At 46.0% G+C, this 17,048-nt stretch overlaps 1 protein-coding gene across 3 annotated transcripts; it reads left to right on the top strand.

Moving 5' to 3' along the window:
* Positions 1 to 3,688: 3,688 nt before the first annotated feature.
* mansc1 (MANSC domain containing 1) lies at positions 3,689 to 15,789 on the top strand. 3 transcript variants are annotated; one of them, XM_033037434.1, is made up of 4 exons: positions 3,689 to 3,824; positions 8,375 to 8,691; positions 10,685 to 10,822; positions 12,543 to 15,789. In XM_033037434.1, the coding sequence occupies exons 2-4, from the start codon at positions 8,469 to 8,471 to the stop codon at positions 14,222 to 14,224; spliced, it is 2,043 nt and encodes a 680-aa protein (XP_032893325.1). In that variant the 5' UTR covers positions 3,689 to 3,824; positions 8,375 to 8,468; the 3' UTR covers positions 14,225 to 15,789. The 3 variants fall into 3 exon arrangements, with proteins under 3 accessions (XP_032893325.1, XP_032893323.1, XP_032893324.1); XM_033037432.1 differs by having other exon boundaries at positions 3,689 to 3,828; XM_033037433.1 differs by having other exon boundaries at positions 3,689 to 3,832.
* Positions 15,790 to 17,048: the final 1,259 nt, after the last annotated feature.

The following is a 17,048-nucleotide window of genomic DNA, read 5'->3' as shown; positions in this document are numbered from 1 at the left end:
AGTTCTATGTTATAGACAATAGGTGCAGGAGTAGGACATTCGGCCCTTCAAGCCAGCACCGCCATTCAATGTGATCATGGCTGATCATCCACAATCAGTACCCTGTTCCTGCTTTTCCCACTTTTTCATCCACTCCCTACACATTAGGGGCAATTTACAGAGGGCCAAATAACCAACAAACCCGTCTTTGGGAAGTGGGAGGAAACTGGAGCACCCGGAGGAAACCCACACCGTCACGGGGAGAACGTGCAAACTCCATACAGACAAACAGCACCGAAGGTCAAGATCGAGCCCGAGTCTCTGGCGCTGTAAAGCAGCAGCTCTACCCGCTGCGCCACTGTGGTGCCGTGTTCACATGGACTATGGAACAATCCTATTTATTTGTGGAATATACTGGTTAGAGGAATGAGAATGTAACAAGTGTTGGTGAAGAGAGCAAAAAAAAGGGTTTGTAATTGTGCAATAGAAATCAATTAAATAATTATATCAAACCTGAATCAGTCTATAATTATCCTTACATCTGATTCAATTTAGTTATACTTTATGTAGATTGAAAGATAGAGGAGCAGAAATGTAGTTAAGTCAGAGGAAGAGATATAAGGTTAAGGCAGATGCAAAAAGCTGGAGTAACTCAGCGGGTCAGGCAGCATCTGTGGAGAACATGGATAGGTGACGTTTAGCAGAGTGCTGGAGTAACTCAGCGGGTCAGGCAGCATCTGTGGAGAACGTGGATAGGTGACGTTTAGCAGAGTGCTGGAGTAACTCAGCGGGTCAGGCAGCATCTGTGGAGAACATGGATAGGTGACGTTTCACAGAGTGCTGGAGTAACTCAGCGGGTCAGGCAGCATCTGTGGAGAACATGGATAGGTGACGTTTCACAGAGTACTGGAGTAACTCAGCGGGTCAGGCAGCATCTGTGGAGAACATGGATAGGTGACGTTTAGCAGAGTGCTGGAGTAACTCAGCGGGACAGGCAGCATCTCCGTGAACATGGACAGCTGACGTATCTGGTCAGGACTTCTCTGATATTGACTGCGGCTGTTCTCGTGTGAACAGCACCGAGGGTGTGGCATTTTTAGAGCCACACACAGAATGAGAAGAGGCAGAACAGGGCCTACTACTGGGGAATGTCACCGGGCAGGTGATTGGTATGCCAATAAGAAACTCTGTCAAGTTGATGGTGGTTCCGGAAAGGATAAGAATTGTTCAGACATTAAGACCATGAATTGTTGCATCAGACCAGTTCAGGACTTGCACAGTAAATGGTGGAGCCCTGGAGAGGGATGCAGAGCAGAGAGAGGGTATACAAAAGAGCTGGAGAAACTCAGCGGGTGCAGCAGCATCTATGGAGCAAAGGAAATAGGCAACGGAACGAAACCCTGAAGGAAATAGGCAACGTTTTGGGCCGAAACCCGGAAGGGTTTCGGCCTGAAACGTTGCCTATTTCCTTCGCTCCATAGATGCTGCTGCACCCGCTGAGTTTCTCCAGCACTTTTGTCTACCTTCGATTTTCCAGCATCTGCAGTTCCTTCTTAAACACAGAGCAGAGAGACATTGGCCCAGCGGCAGAGTTGCTGCCTTTCAACACCATAGACCCAGGTTCAATCCTGACCGGGGGTGCTGTCTGTATGGAGTTTGTATGTTCTCCCTGTGACCGCGTGGGTTTTCTCCGGGTGCTCCGTTCCAAAGACATGCGGGTTTGTAGCTGAATTGGCTTCTGCAAAATTTCCCCAGTGTGTGGGATAGAACGAGAGTATGGGGTGATCATTGGTTGGTGCGGACACGGTGGGCCGAACGGCCTGTTTTCACCTAAGATAGACACAAAAAAGCTGGAGTAACTCAGCGGAGCAGGCAGCATCTCTGGAGAGAAGGAACGGGTGACGTTTTGGGTCGAGACCCTTCATCAGACTGGTTAGGGATGTGAAACGAGAGACATAGACAATGATTTGGAGAGATGAAGAACAATGAATAAGAGAAGTAATGATGATAAAGGAAACAGGCCATTATCAGCTGTTTGTAAGGTGAAAACAAGAAGTTAGTGGTTCACGTTGTATCTGTCAAACTAAATACTAAATTCTGGACAGAAATATGGATAGGAAGGGTTCAGAAGGCAACGGAACAAATGAGACTTGCCCAGTAGACCAACTTGGTCAGCATGGACATGATGGGCCAAAGGGCCTCATCCTGTAAATTGGCAATCATTGCTCAGTGTGTACATAGTGGGTCAAAGGTCCAGTTTCCTTGCTGAGTGATTATGTGACAAGTAATGTATCTCACAGGAAACAGGCCCTTCGGCCCAACTTGTCCACGCCATCTACGCTAGTCCCACCTGCCCTGCGTTTGGCCCATTATCCATCTGAACTGTTCCTATCCATGTACCTGTCCAGGTGTCTTTTAAATGTTCTTCTAATGTTCTTCTGCCTCAACTACCTCCTCTGGCAGGTTGTTCCATATACCTATCATTCTCTGTGTGGAAAAAGTTGCCCCTCAGGTTCCCATTAAGTCTTTCCCCTCTCACGTTAAACCTATGCTCTCTGATTCTTGAATCTTCAACTCAGGGTAAATGCAGAATATTTTACCCAATCTATTCCCCTGATGATCTTAAACGCCTCTCTAATCCTCCTGCGCTCCACGGAATAGTCCCAGCCACTCCAACCTCTCCCTGTAGATAGACACAAAAGCTGATCACCCTCAGTCTGAAGAAGGGTCTCGACCCAAAACATCACCCATTCCTTCTCTCCAGAGATGCTGCCTGTCCCACTGAGTTACTCCAGCTTTTTGTGTCTATCTTCGGTTTAAACCAGCATCTGCAGTTCCATCGTACACACTCTCCCTGTAGTTCAGGCCCTCCAGACCTGGCAACATCCTCGCAAATCTCAGGAGCAAAATTCTCAATAATAATTCCATTTGCAGATTTTGCTGAACACGAGTAAAAAAAACCTAGAATCACCCATCCCTCGAGCTGAATTAAAAATTAGGCTAGAAAAAAAAACGTTGAAGATAGACAGGAGGAACAGCTCTCTCTGCCTAAAGTGCTGGTTATTCTGCAGCAGGAAAGTTAGAAATAAATGGACACTGCCTGAAACTTGAGGAAATGTGTTGTGTGTGTGTGAGTCTGTGTGTGAGTGTCTGTGTGTGAGTGAGTGAGTGTGTCTGTGTGTGAGTGTGTGTGTGTCTGTGTGAGTGTGTGTGTCTGAGTGTGCGAGAATGTGTGAATGTGAGTGTGTGTGTATGTGTCTGTCTGTGTGAGAGTGTGTGTGTGTGTGTCTGTATGTATGTGTGTGTGTGTGTGTGGTAGTGTCTGTGTGTGTGTGGCTGTGAGTGTGTTTGAGTGTGAGTGAGAGTTTGTGTGTGTGTCTGTGTCTGAGTGTGCGAGAATGTGTGAGTGTGTGTGTATGTGTCTGTGTGAGAGAGAGTGTGTGTGTGTGAGTGTGTGATAGTGTCTGTGTGTGTGTGTGCTGTGAGTGTGTTTGAGTGTGTGAGTGAGAGTTTGTGTGTGTGTGTGTCCATCCAGAGATTGTGATCCTCATGCCGGGCCCGGGGAAGTACAAGGGAGGAAACCGACCCGGACCGCATGGTGTGCGGGGAGGGGGAGCCGGACTGTCCACTGCCCGCCCCGCCCGGTCACTCTGCGCCCGGTGGGGGGTCAGGCTCGGAGGGTGCATGTAAAGGGGGCTCCAGGGTGAGGAGGGAGCGCCGCGCTGGGCTGCCCTGTCCCGGGAGGGGGCCGGGCTTCGTCACCAGATGTGACGGAAACTTTGGGGCGTCTGTGATCTTTGCTTCAGACGGTTCCGGGACGCCGGCGGCTTCAGACGGGCAGCTGAGTGAGTGAGTGAATGAGCGGGGCAGCGTGGGGGTGGGGGTGGGGGTGGGAGAGGAGGGGGGGTGTTGGCGTTGCCGTGTCTTTGCCACCGTCCACCTAGCCGGGCCCGTCGCTGGGAAACTCTCGACCAACTCACACCGTTCCTCATTACTGGCCAACATTTGTTTCCCAATCTGGCGCTGAAGATACTTCACTTTACAATGTGTAGTTTGTCTCAGCAGTGACTTTGATTTGCTACAGTGAGTAGACACAGTAGTTTGTTACAGTGGTGTGTGTTGAAGTAGTTACACTAGTTTATTACAGTTACAATAGTTACATTGATTTGTTACTGGTTGTAGTTACACAGTAGTTGTGAGAGTAGTTACATTGATTTGCTACAGTAGTTTGTTACTGTGAGTTACAGGATTCCTCACACACACAGTGCTGTCTGTAATGATGGTCTCCATGTTTAAAAAAATCAGATCATAATGAGCCCTTTTTATAATTAAACCCCACTCGCTGGGGCAGGTATGGACGTGAAGATAGACAAAAGTGCTGGAGAAACTCTTTAAGAAGGAACTGCAGATGCTGGAAAATCGAAGGACACAGAAAAGCTGGATAAACTCAGCGGGTGCAGCAGCATCTATGGAGCGAAGGACACAAAAAAGCTGGAGAAACTCAGCAGTCTGAAGAGGGGAAGGTACACAAAATTGCTGGAGAAACTCAGCGGGTGCAGCAGCATCTATGGAGCGAAGGAAATAGGCGACGTTTCGGGCCGAAACCCTTCTTCAGACTGATGGGGGGTGGGGGGGAGAAGGAAGGAAAAGGGGAGGAGGAGGAGCCCGAGGGCGGGCGGATGGGAGGGTGGGAGGAGACAGCTAGAGGGTTAAGGAAGGGGAGGAGACAGCAAGGGCTAGCAAAATCTGAAGAGGGGCTTCGGCCCGAAACGTTGCCCTTTTCCTTCGCTCCATAGATGCTGCTGCACCCGCTGAGTTTCTCCAGCACTTTTGTCTACCTTCGATTTTCCAGCATCTGCAGTTCCTTCTTAAACACCTGGACGTGAAGAATCGGGTTTGACAAAAATGACTTAATTTCACAGGTTACTTTATGCATGAAATGTGTAAGCAGACAGAATATCATGAATAGGCAGTTCAGCTCACACAGCACCAGAGACCCGCGTTCGATCCTCACCTCGGTTGCTGTCTGTGTGGAGTTTGCACGTTCTCCGTGTGACCGCGTGGGATTCCTCCCACATCCCAAAGACGTGCAGGTTAACTGGCCTCTTAGGCTGCGGGCCCAGCATCAAAAATGTGTCTAGAAATCAACTTTCCTGACCCATGTCTCGGAACTACATGAAATTTTGCAGAATTTAGATAAAATATAATTGAGAAGGAAGTTATAACTCGTCAGTGGCAAAAGTTGCACATTATTTAATTAAACTAATTAGAAAATGAGATTAAAAAGTAAGCGCCATCTGGTGTCCATTGCCCATATTACACCATGGGGAGCCTATTTCCGTGTTGCAGTCTCTTTAAACCATATATTATTATACTAAACATAGAAAATAGGTGCAGGAGGAGGCCATTCGGCCCTTCAAGCCAGCACTGCCACTCATTGTGATCATGGCTGATCGTCCGCTATCAATAACCAGTGCCTGCCTTCTCCCCATATCGCTTGACTCCACTACCCCCTAGAGCTCTATCTAACTCTCTCTTAAATCCATCCGGTGACTTGGCCTCCACTGCCCTCTGTGGCAGGGAATTCCACAAATTCACAACTCTGGGTGAAAAAGTTTTTTCTCACCTCAGTCTTAAATGGCCTCCCCTTTATTCTAAGACTGTGGCCCCTGGTTCTGGACTCGCCCAACATTGGGAACATTTTTCCTGCATCTAGCTTGTCCAGTCCTTTTATAATTTAATATGTTTCTAAGCTTGTCCAGTCCTTTTATATATATGACGTGAATATGACTGTAATCATATATAATTATATATATATAAATAATATAATGAATATAATTGTGAGTGTGTATTTTGAATGAGACTGCCGCAGAGGTCCGGCTCCTGAACCAGCCTCATTAATGGGTGAGGGCAGTTCCTGTGGGTTCCTCCGTTTACTGAACCCCACTGACTGCCAGTGTGCAGAGTGGGGGTCATGGCCATAGTGGGACTGGGGCAGTTCCAGGCTGGGGGAAGGTCAAAGCGCCTTCCACTGAGAGGAAAATGCCTAACCCTAACTCGCCCCCCCCCCCCTTGCAGAGTTGCCCACGGCTGGAGCTGGAGCCGCTTTGGGACCGGCTGCGGGCTCCGTACGTGTGGCCCCGCAGCGCGTCCACCTCGGCCAGCATGATGTGATGATGGTGGGGATGATGGTGGGGAGCAGCACTGGCTTCACTATGATACTACCACTATGATACTACCATAGTGCCAGCTCCATCAGTCCGCCCGCACGCTCGCTGCAATACCGGCCGTCCGACATCCCGACCGACCCCTCGCAGCACCCACCGGAGGCCCGGCCCAACTCTCACCATCCATCGGCAGCCCGACAGCCCGACCGATCCTCCACAGCATCCATCGGCCTACTGACAAGCCCGACCGTCAGACTGACCGATTGACCGACCAACTGACTGACCCTAGTCCTAACCCTAGCTTTACAGTTGTTATTTATCATTTTTATTTAACAGTTCACATCATGGGGAGTCCAGAACCAGGGGCCACAGAACAAGGAGTAAGCCATTTAGAACGGAGACGAGGAAACACTTTTTCTCACAGAGAGTGGTGAGTCTGTGGAATTCTCTGCTTCAGAGGGCGGTGGAGGCAGGTTCTCTGGATGCTTTCAAGAGAGAGCTAGATAGGGCTCTTAAAAATAGCGGAGTCAGGGGATATGGGGAGGGCAGGAACGGGGTACTGATTGTGGATGATCAACCATGATCACATTGAATGGCAGTGCTAGCTCGAAGGGCCAAATGGCCTACTCCTGCACCTATTGACTATCAATTTATAAAGATAAATCAATTGAAAAACAAAATGATCAGCAAGGTGAGCATTACCTTTATTCCTTGGAAACCTTGTTATTGTTTTGATGTAATGAGGAGGCAGCCATGATCCCAGGATCCTTGCTACCTAGCGACCATAAAACAAAAAGCGTGGGTTTGGTCAATTTGCGTCCGACCTCAATGTCATGCGTGCATTGATTGGACAATTACTACTCAGAAAATTTGAGGTTTTTCTCATATTTCTTAAAAATGCGCAGGTTTTGGTCTTGACGAGTTTCAGGTGTGATTTATATTATATTTTTACACAACATGTTTTAAAAATTCAGGTTGTTCCGTGAGTTGGGTCACGAACCTGAACGAAAATGCTCCTCGGCCCACAGCCCCTCTGTAAATTGCCCCGAGTGTGTCGGGAGTGGATGAGAAAGTAGGATAACATAGAACTAGTGTGAACGGGTGATCGATGGTCAGCGTGGACTCGGTGGGTCGAAGGGCCTGTTTCCATGCTGTATCTACCGTTCAACCCACCTAGACTCTCAACTATAACCCAGTGAATACCTCATTTGTACTTGTCCCCCTAATTAGTGACAATTCAGCACCTACAATCTTCCTAGGTAGACAAAAATGCTGGAGAAACTCAGCGGGTGCAGCAGCATCTATGGAGCGAAGGAAATAGGCAACGTTTCGGGCCGAAACCCTTCCGATTTTCCAGCATCTGCAGTTCCTTCTTAAACACCTACAATCTTCCTGTTTGTCTCGTGCTGGTGTATCCACTTAGCTGTCGTCTGTACCTGAATATAAACTAGCATCCTGCAATAATGTTACAACTGGGAATGTAGAGGCAGCTAGAATTAAAATAGGAATTCAGACAGTTGGGACTTAACACCGACAATTTGTAACTGTACAAGGGCGGCACGGCGACACAGTGGATAAAGTTGCTGTCCCCCAACGCAGGAGACCCGGGTTCGATCCAGTCCACAGTTGCTGCCGGTGTGGAGTGTGCAGGCAGATAAGGTAGACACAAAATGCTGGAGTAACTCAGCGGGTGAGGCAGCATCTATGGAGAAAATAAATTGGGCGTCCCACCCCCTCACCTGACACCAGTCTGAAGAAGGATCTCGACCCGAAATGTCCTCTCCACAGATGCTGCTTCACCCGCTGAGTTACTCCAGCATTTTGTGTCTACCTTCGATTTAACCAGCATCTGCAGTTCTCCCTTAAGCAGGAAGATATGGGTTGGTTTGGCATCATGTTCAGCACAGATATTGCGGGCTGAAGGGCCAGTTCGATGGTCTGTGTTTGAAGTATCGGTCAAGATTAGCAATCGATGTTATTTATTATTCTGAAGGGGTGTATGTATCAGTGAAGGGCTCATCATAGAGTACATCGGTCATGTTCATCTCCTTGACCATTGTGTGAATATATACGATTTCAGTCATTAATTTGTATTGAAGAAGGCCCTGTTAATTATCGATAAGGAAGGCTGTGTTTTTGCGATTTATTGAAGGGTGAAGGATTTTTGAAAATGTTCTGTAAATGTAACACACAAGCGAATATTCAGTGTCTCATTTCCAACTTTGCAGACCCTGCTTCCTGTTTATTGAAGACGGCAACACTCTCAGAACGATCGCAGGCACCGTGACTCTGCCTGGTTAAGCAGCTACGAAAACCGTCAGTATGGTTTGTTGGCAAGGTGTGTCATTCCCATTGCTGCTCTTGGTTTTGTTGACAAACCACAAGTGTCTATCGCAACATTCACAGTGCAATTATTCAAGCAGTTTGGACAATATAATCAATGTAACCATCGGTCTTTCAAAAGGGCTGAAGAGCCTCAACCCATTCTACACGGATACAGTAGCGGAGTGTCTCAACAGCTGCTGTAGTGATTTGCCTAAAATAGGTAAGCACTGATTTCAAGATATGTTAATAACATCAATAACATTTCTTGATTAGTACGGGTGTCAGAGGTTGTGGGGAGAGGGCAGGAGAATGGAGTTCGGAGGGAGAGATAGATCAGCCATGATTGAATGGTGGAGTAGACTTGATGGGCCGAATGGTCTAATTCTACTATTCCTTATGACCATATATTTCTATGTGACATGCAAACTTTAACAACATACTTTCGTCCAAAAGTCAGGAAAATTAATTGCCCAAAATAACTTTCTGATGAGTTAAAGGTTAAAGAAAAGTGTTGTGTAATCATATGTGGTGATGACACAGACATACCGATGATGAAACGTTGTATTTGCCTGGTACAGAGCATTTCACAATGACAGATAAAGAAAGTCCAAAGTAATAATACTTGCAGTTTGGATTCTGCAGAAATAGCTGATCAATAAATAAATCAGGGTCAAATAATCATCTCCGTTAAACTTTGTCCCCATCATCTTAAAGCCATGCCCTCTCGTATTTGATATTTCCATCTTGGCAAAAAGATTCTGCTGTCTTCCCAACTTATGCCTCCCATAATTTTATAAACTTTTATCAGATCTCCCCACAAACTCAAACGCATCAGAGAAAACAATCCACATTTGTCCAACCTCTCCTTCTATCTAAAACTCTCTGGGCCAGGCAGTGTTGTGGTAAACCTCCTCCGCACCCTCTCCAAAGCCTCCACATCCTTCCTGTAATGGAGCAACCAGAACTGCACGCAATACTCCAAATGCAGCCTTAACCCCCTGTCCCACTGTACGAGTTCATTCCAAGAGTTTGCCCTGATTCGAACTCTGAGATTTACGGTAATGGCGTAACAGAAGAGTCCATGTCACGAGGCAGGAAACTGGAATTATCCTGAGCTAATTCTGCTACCACCACTTGTCGGTACTCGGGGCTCTCGTGGACATTTTTCATCATGTTGAAAAATCTTCACGAGTCTTCCCGTGCTTACCTGCCGTTAGCGAGTCTGCCCGAGAACCTGCCGTTAGCGCTAAGAGACGCCCCCGAGCTCCGACGTACCCGCTACGTTCATTCTCCGTGCTTACCACGAGTTTGATTTTTTTTAAACTCGGGAGAGCTCTTGGAATGAACTCGTACCGTGGGACAGGGCTTTTACCAAAGTCCTATAAAGCTGCATATGCTGCAGTAAATCAGATAAAATTTCACAGTTACAGTCAGTTTGGCATCAAGGTCCCAACCAATAACATTGGTCTTGATGTTCTAAGACTCAATGAGATTTTTCATATCATGCACCCCTCAGCGCAGGAATATAATTATACAACGTGGCAGTGCAGTACAGCAGGTAGTGCAGCTGCCTCACAGCGCCAGAGATCCGAGTTCAATCCTGACCTCAAGTGTGGAGTATGCATTTTCTCCCTGTGACTTGCGTGGGTTACCTCCGGGTGCTCCGGTTTCCTCCCACATCCCAAAGACGTGCGGGTTTGTAGGTTAATTGACCCTCTGTAAATAGCCCCTTCTTCTTTTCGTGTTTATCTTGTTACAAATGTCGACCTCGCTGTCATCGTCTGTCCTGACTTAACACATAACTTCTGTTATGTGGCCAATTGCCTCTAGAGTGTAGAGAGTGAATGAGAAAATGCAATAACATAGAACTAGTGTGAACGGGTGGTCGGCTTGGACTTGGTGGGCTGAAGGGCCTGTTTCCATGTTGTATCTCTAACCTAAACTAAGTGTGATTTCAATCATACATTATAAAATAACTCCTACAGACAGCCTGCAGGTGATCCACATCCCTCCATCCCATGCATTGCCGTGTACCTGTCTAAAATAATTTTAAACATCACTATTAAACCTGTCTCCCCCACCAACCCCTGGATTGACTCGATATTCCACCAAAGGCTTCATCTACTCTTGTTTTAACGGAGCAGACTGCTATAGACTTCTCAAATCATATTAAGGCTGATGTACTAAAACCTAGTTTTTCTTTCATTATTTAGATGGACACCTCTGTAATTTTATGACATTTGCTCCAGAGAATATCTCTTCCCCAAATTGCTACCTTTTTCATTGTCCAAACAAAGATGCCTGCCCCATGATGAATCTGAAAGGATACACCAGCTATGTCGTCGATAACGGTAATGTACATTTATTATCTAAATATCAACTGATATAAAGCTTTGAAACAAATGCGTTTTATTTCTGAAGGAAATAGGCAACGGAAATTTCTGAAGGAAATAGGCAACGTTTCGGGCCGAAACCCTTCTGGGTTTCGGCCCGAAACGTTGCCTATTTCCTTCGCTCCATACATGCTGCTGCACCCGCTGAGTTTCTCCAGCATTTTTGTCTACCTTTGATTTTCCAGCATCTGCAGTTCCTTCTTAAACGCTTTTTATTTCAGCATACCTCCAACAGAAATTACCAGCAATGCTTATCTAAAATGGTCAAACTTGTAAATTACTGACGATCTACGATGCTGAGAACTATATTCTGTATCTTTCCCTTTGCTCCACCTATTGTACTGGAGTTTGACTTGATTGTGTTTATGTACAGTATTAACTCATCTGATTGGAGAGCCTGCAGAAAAAACAAAGCTTTTCACCGTACCTCGGTACACGTGACAATAATAATGAACCACAAACCCACCAACCTGATCACTAAACGTGTAAATGTCTAGTAACCATGTTTGCAGTTAGATCCCCCCCACACACACACAGTTTGTTGGTCAGGGAACTCTGATGCAAATAACATACTGGGGCTGTAGAAAATCTGAAATAAAAACAGGAATTGTTGAAAATTTACACAGCATCTGCGAGACAGAATGAATTAATGTTGCACGTTGACGTCCTTTCATCAGAACTGCAAACATGTTACTGTGGAGGGGTAGATAGCTGATGTAATGGAAAATGGAAGACTGGATGAGAATTCTGATGCTGGTGCAGAGGCATTGGACAAATAAGGAGGCAATGTGCGTCATGGTGGTGCAGCGGGTAGAGCTGCTGCCCCACAGCGCTAGAGACCCGGGTTCTATCCTGACCTCGGCTGCTGTCTGTGTGTGGAGTTTGCATGTACTCCCTGTGACCCTGTGGGTTTCCTCCGGGTGCTCCGGTTTCCTCCCACATCCTAAATACATGCAGGTTTGTAGTTTAATTGGCCCTCTGTAAATTGCCCCAAGTGTGTAGGGAGTGGATGAGAAAGTGGGATAACGGAACTAGTGTGAACTGATGCTTGTAGATTGCCCAGTGTACTTCTGATTTCAGATTCCTGATTGTACTATCCTGCATCGTCTTTCCGCTGACTGGGTAGCACAAAACAAAGCGCTATTCGCGGTACCTCGGTACACGTGACAATAAACTAAATAATAATAATAATATCTTTTATTGTCATAAGCGCAACGAGATTTGGTATGCAGCTTCCATCCGATGTCATAACTTAAATAACTAATAAAATTTAGATTTAGAAACCCCGAGAACATGGTTTGTAAAAAGAACAGTAAAATAGTCAAAACAGTTCAAACAGACTAAAGTGCAGATGTGTCTGTGCGACGTGACCATCCGAGGGAGACAGTCCATGGGGGTGGGGGGCACTCAGCGGGGCCGGTTCAGAGCCGCTATAGCTCTGGGACAGAAGCTATTCCTGAGTCTGGAGGTTCGGGCGTAGAAGGCCTTGTAACGTCTGCCGGAGGGAAGTAGTTCAAACAGTCCATTACAAGGGTGTGAGGAGTCTTTATGGAAACTAAACTGAGTCACAATGTTATGTGAACCAATGTAGAACAAACTAATTTTTTTCTATCCAAGGAATGAATGAATTCATGTTTTATCAGAAAAACACAAAAACACATTTATTTTTTGCGTGCAGATCAAGAGTCGGAAATGTCTGCGATGAAATCACATTCCCAGAATGGGGAAGGATCTTCAGATAGTGGGATTGCAGCCGGCCTCCGAGATTCTGGGTCTGATCTTCCTTCCCGTCAAGGCGGCATGACACAGTCAACAACAACCACCCATCTCCCACTGCCCACTGTTCAATCTAGAGCCAGGCCACTAACGGTGGTCCCCACCCTCCCACCACCCAACACGTTGCCAGCAACGCCTTCCACTGCTGCTCCTGTGACCACGACCTCTCCATTGACAACCAGGAAGTCACCAGCAGCCACCGTCCAGAACAGTCTCTCGTTGACATCTGCCAAGACTGTGCCAACTGGACTCCCAGTCCTACCATCAACACCAACGAGATCTACTGCCCTTCCCACCACTCAATCGCTGAAGACCACCACCCTCCAAACCACCACTACTGAACCTACAATGACCACTACTCTTCCAACTACCCTCCAAGCCAGTACCATTCCACCTCCAATGCCCACTACCGTTCCAACCACCCTACATACCACCACTCCTGAACCTACAATGATTTCTACACTTCCAACCACCCTACAAGCCAGCACGACTAAAATGTCCACCACCCTTCCAACCACGTTACAGACCACCACCACCACTCTAAGTACAATGGCCACTACTCTGCCAAGCACCCTACACACCACCACTACTGAACCTACAATGCCCACTACCCTTCCAACTACCCTCCAAACCAGCACCACTCCAACTCCAATTCCCACTACCCTCCAAGCCAGCACCACTCCGCCTCCAATGCCCACTACCCTTCCAACTACCCTCCAAACCAGCACCACTCCGCCTCCAATGCCCACTACCTTTCCAACTACCCTCCAAACCAGCACCACTCCGCCTCCAATGCCCACTACCTTTCCAACTACCCTCCAAACCAGCACCACTCCGCCTCCAATGCCCACTACCTTTCCAACTACCCTCCAAACCAGCACCACTCCGCCTCCAATGCCCACTACCTTTCCAACTACCCTCCAAACCAGCACCACTCCGCCTCCAATGCCCACTACCTTTCCAACCACCCTCCAAGCCAGCACGACTGAGTCTAGAACGTCCACCACCCTTCCAACCACGTTACAGACCACCACCACTCAAAGTACAATGGCCACCACTCCTCCCAGCCCCCTACACACCACCACACTACCAGCCGTGATCACCACTCATCCGACATCAACCACCACTGCCTCAACCACCACTGCCTCAACCACCACTGCCTCAACCACTACTTCACGGACAACGTCTCCTCTCCCAGAAACACGACCGGTGACCACCATCGTCCCACCAACAACCATCTCGACAAGAAAGCCGATACCACGTGCAACTCTGCAATCTTCTGTGACCAGGGTTCCAGAGAAGAAAACTCCATTCATCACGAATATATCTGCGGTTTCAAACAATGCAAGTGTTAATAAAAAGGACGGCGGGGATCAGGATCAACGACAGAATGTGGGAGGTCAGGAAGAATCAGCAGGAAAGTTTGGAGATTCACGAATCGGGCTGATTGCAGCTCTAGTATTTGGAGTATTATTTCTAACAATAATGGTTGCTATGTTAAGTAAACAGTTAATAGACTCCTACAAAAGAAAGGACTACACTAAAATGGATTTCTTAATGAATGGGATGTACGTGGAGGCGTGAACTAAAATATTCCAACAAACATGGATCTGTCCCATTATGAACAATCTTGGACTTTGAAGAACTCCCAAAGTAACAAAAGTCTCTGCAGTTGGAAAGGCTGACACCGTTATTTTTATAATCTTCATTGGATGTGAACAAGAATGTATACGTAATTTGAAGGGGCATCAGTAGTATTTTTTTAAATCACAATTCCCATAGGAAATCACTTTTATTGATATGTGTGTTGGAATTGTCAATGTTTTTATAACTGGGATCTGAATGAATGGAAAATTGGAACTCATTTTTCGGGGATGCTCGGTAGATTTGGGGGGGAAATCCGGATGCTGGATCATCAGGTGTGGAATTGGTCTTTATATTTGTGTCAGGAATTTGGAAAGGTTGAGTGGAGCAACGCCACAGCAAGAATGGTAGAGAGAAGTGCAGAGGTGATGACAGACACTGGTTTTGTGGTCGGCTTGTTGGGTTATATCATGGCTTGTTGGACATTGTGGAGCAGAGGGAGATGGAGATGCATTTCTGTCGGGAGCCAACTTCAAAGAGGCCGTTCCACAGTTCTTTCTGACAGTTAGTTGGCTTAAGTGAGGTTGCCGGCTCTGCTTTGTTCCCTATCTTTCAGTCTGAAGAAGGGTTCCGACCCAAAACGTTACCTATTCCTTTTCTCCGGAGATGCTGCCTGATCTGCTGAGTTACCACAATATTTAGTGTCTATCTCTGGCAGAGACTGCCCTGTTGTGAATAGCAGGGGGATAGATGTTGTCATAGTTGGCATGTTTCATTTCAAGAAGCTGGTGTTGTGATATCTTCTCCTCGTCCCAGATGTGGACAATAGGTTGGGTGGATTTGTGCCTGAACCCCTTCAGCACTGAGTTGTAAGGTTTCTCTGGGAGGTACTGCCTACCTCTGAGATCTTTAAATGTGCAGGAGGTGAAGAACAGAATGCCATAGGGAATTGTTGTTTTCAATTTATCTTAAGAATTTAGATTTTGGACTCAAATCTCAATTCCTAAATTTGTGGACAAAGAATAAAAACTAAACTTGCAAAATGAGTGAATAATTTACTAAATAAATTTCAAAATCGGCAGCTGTGAGAAATACTACACTACGATACAGAAAATGAGGAAATCATCTTATTTGGAAGAAATTAGATGTGGCAGAGGAGTAAAGGGATCTGGAAGTCAAGATACATATATCAAGAACAATAATACCCTTTAACATGGCCATAGACAATCAAACTAAGCATATATTTGTAGTGGCATAGAATCAAAAAGTAGAATTACAGAGAAGATTTATGAAGATGTTGCCACAACTCGAGGGCCTGAGCTATAGGGAGAGGTTGAGCTGTCTAGGACTTGTCTAGGGGTGATCTTAGAGAGTTGTATAAAAATAATGAGAGGAATAGATCAGGTAGATGCACAGAGTCTGTAGAAGAATCAAGAACCAGAGGACATGGGTTTCAGGTGAGGAGGGAACGATTTAACAGGAAGCTGAGGGGTAAGTTTATCACACAAAGGGTGGTAGGTGTGTGAAACGAGGAGGTAGTTGAAGCAGGTTCTGTTTAAGAAACATTCAGTATGACAGGTTTAGAAGGATACGAGCCAAATACAGATAGGTGGGACTGGTGTAGATGGGAAATGTTGGCCGGTGTGGGCGTTGGTCTGAAGGGCTTGTTTCCACGTTGTCATGACTAGAATTATGCCAAATATGCTTCCTGGACGGTTGTGCTCAGATCTGGTCGCCAATTGCAGAGAAGATGCAACAAGATGATTACATTGATGTTTGAGAAATGTGAGGTGAGATAAAGTACATCAGGAGAGGAAAAACAGGTTTAGGCTCTTTCCTCCAGAAAAGAGAATGCTGACAGATAATCCAACATGTATTTCTGTTGTCTTCTACACAGTAAGGAATGGAATTTTAATTTGTATTCTATGATTTAAACATTTTATATTGTTGGTGCTTTTGAGTAGTGCACTGCAAGTTACTTTTCACCCCAGTCTTAGTCTGGCTGAAACATATCCAGCCATCGGAGATCAAAACAAACACTTAGCACTAAATGTAGGAGAGAGGGGAAATGAACCTGGAAGACGTGTGCAGCTACTTATTTATAAATTGTCACATTTACTGAGTTTCTAGACCAAGTGGGACCCGCCGGGTTCCTGTCACACGGGAGGTCTGGTTCCCCAATGCAACCTGTTCCCCCAATGCAATATTCCACCACTCACCCATAGCCCCTCATCCTCCCTCTTTTTAAAGCTTAAAAAAATGCAAACACTTGCTGCCAGGACTTAAAAGAAATATTCTAATTCCTCTTCCCCTGCCTCCCCCAGCACTCCCTCCCCCTCCTGTTCAGCTAAAAACTTGCTGGAAGGAATGAGTGTTCCTCGATTGCAACTTCGTTACAACTTTGGCCTGCAAGGATTTTAGCTGCTAAATTGTTCTTAATTTTTAACTTTAGAGATTCAAGTTTATGAAAAATTGTAAAGTATAACATCAATCTGAATGAAACTTGACACGGACCACCACAGGACAATTGTGAGTAAGGTGGTGCAAACATTTTTAGCGCTATCGTGTGCCATTTTGGTGTAGGTCCTTGATCACACACATATGGGCGCATCTTCACACTGTGTTTTTGATTTTCTGTTTTTGGATTGAATTCTGTTTTTAATTTGTGTCTCTGTGATGTCTTTATTACTTGTTATATTCCGATTATATGTTATTCCGATTACTATGTAAGGTGTCCTTGAGATGTCTGAAAGGCGCCCATTAAATAAAATGTATTATTATTATTATTATTATTATGGATAGATAGAAATAAACAAGATGAGAG

The sequence above is a fragment of the Amblyraja radiata genome, chromosome 19 (genome assembly GCF_010909765.2).
Source record: "Amblyraja radiata isolate CabotCenter1 chromosome 19, sAmbRad1.1.pri, whole genome shotgun sequence".
NCBI lineage: Eukaryota > Metazoa > Chordata > Chondrichthyes > Rajiformes > Rajidae > Amblyraja > Amblyraja radiata.
This window is presented reverse-complemented; position numbering and strand designations above follow the sequence as displayed.

Coding starts and splice junctions, on each gene's coding strand:
- mansc1 (XM_033037434.1), top strand. CDS start 8,469: ATGGTTTGTTGGCAAGGTGTGTCATTCCCATTGCTGCTCTTGGTTTTG. Junction 8,692..10,684: donor TAGTGATTTGCCTAAAATAG/GTAAGCACTGAT, acceptor TTCATTATTTAG/ATGGACACCTCTGTAATTTT. Junction 10,823..12,542: donor CAGCTATGTCGTCGATAACG/GTAATGTACATT, acceptor TTTTGCGTGCAG/ATCAAGAGTCGGAAATGTCT.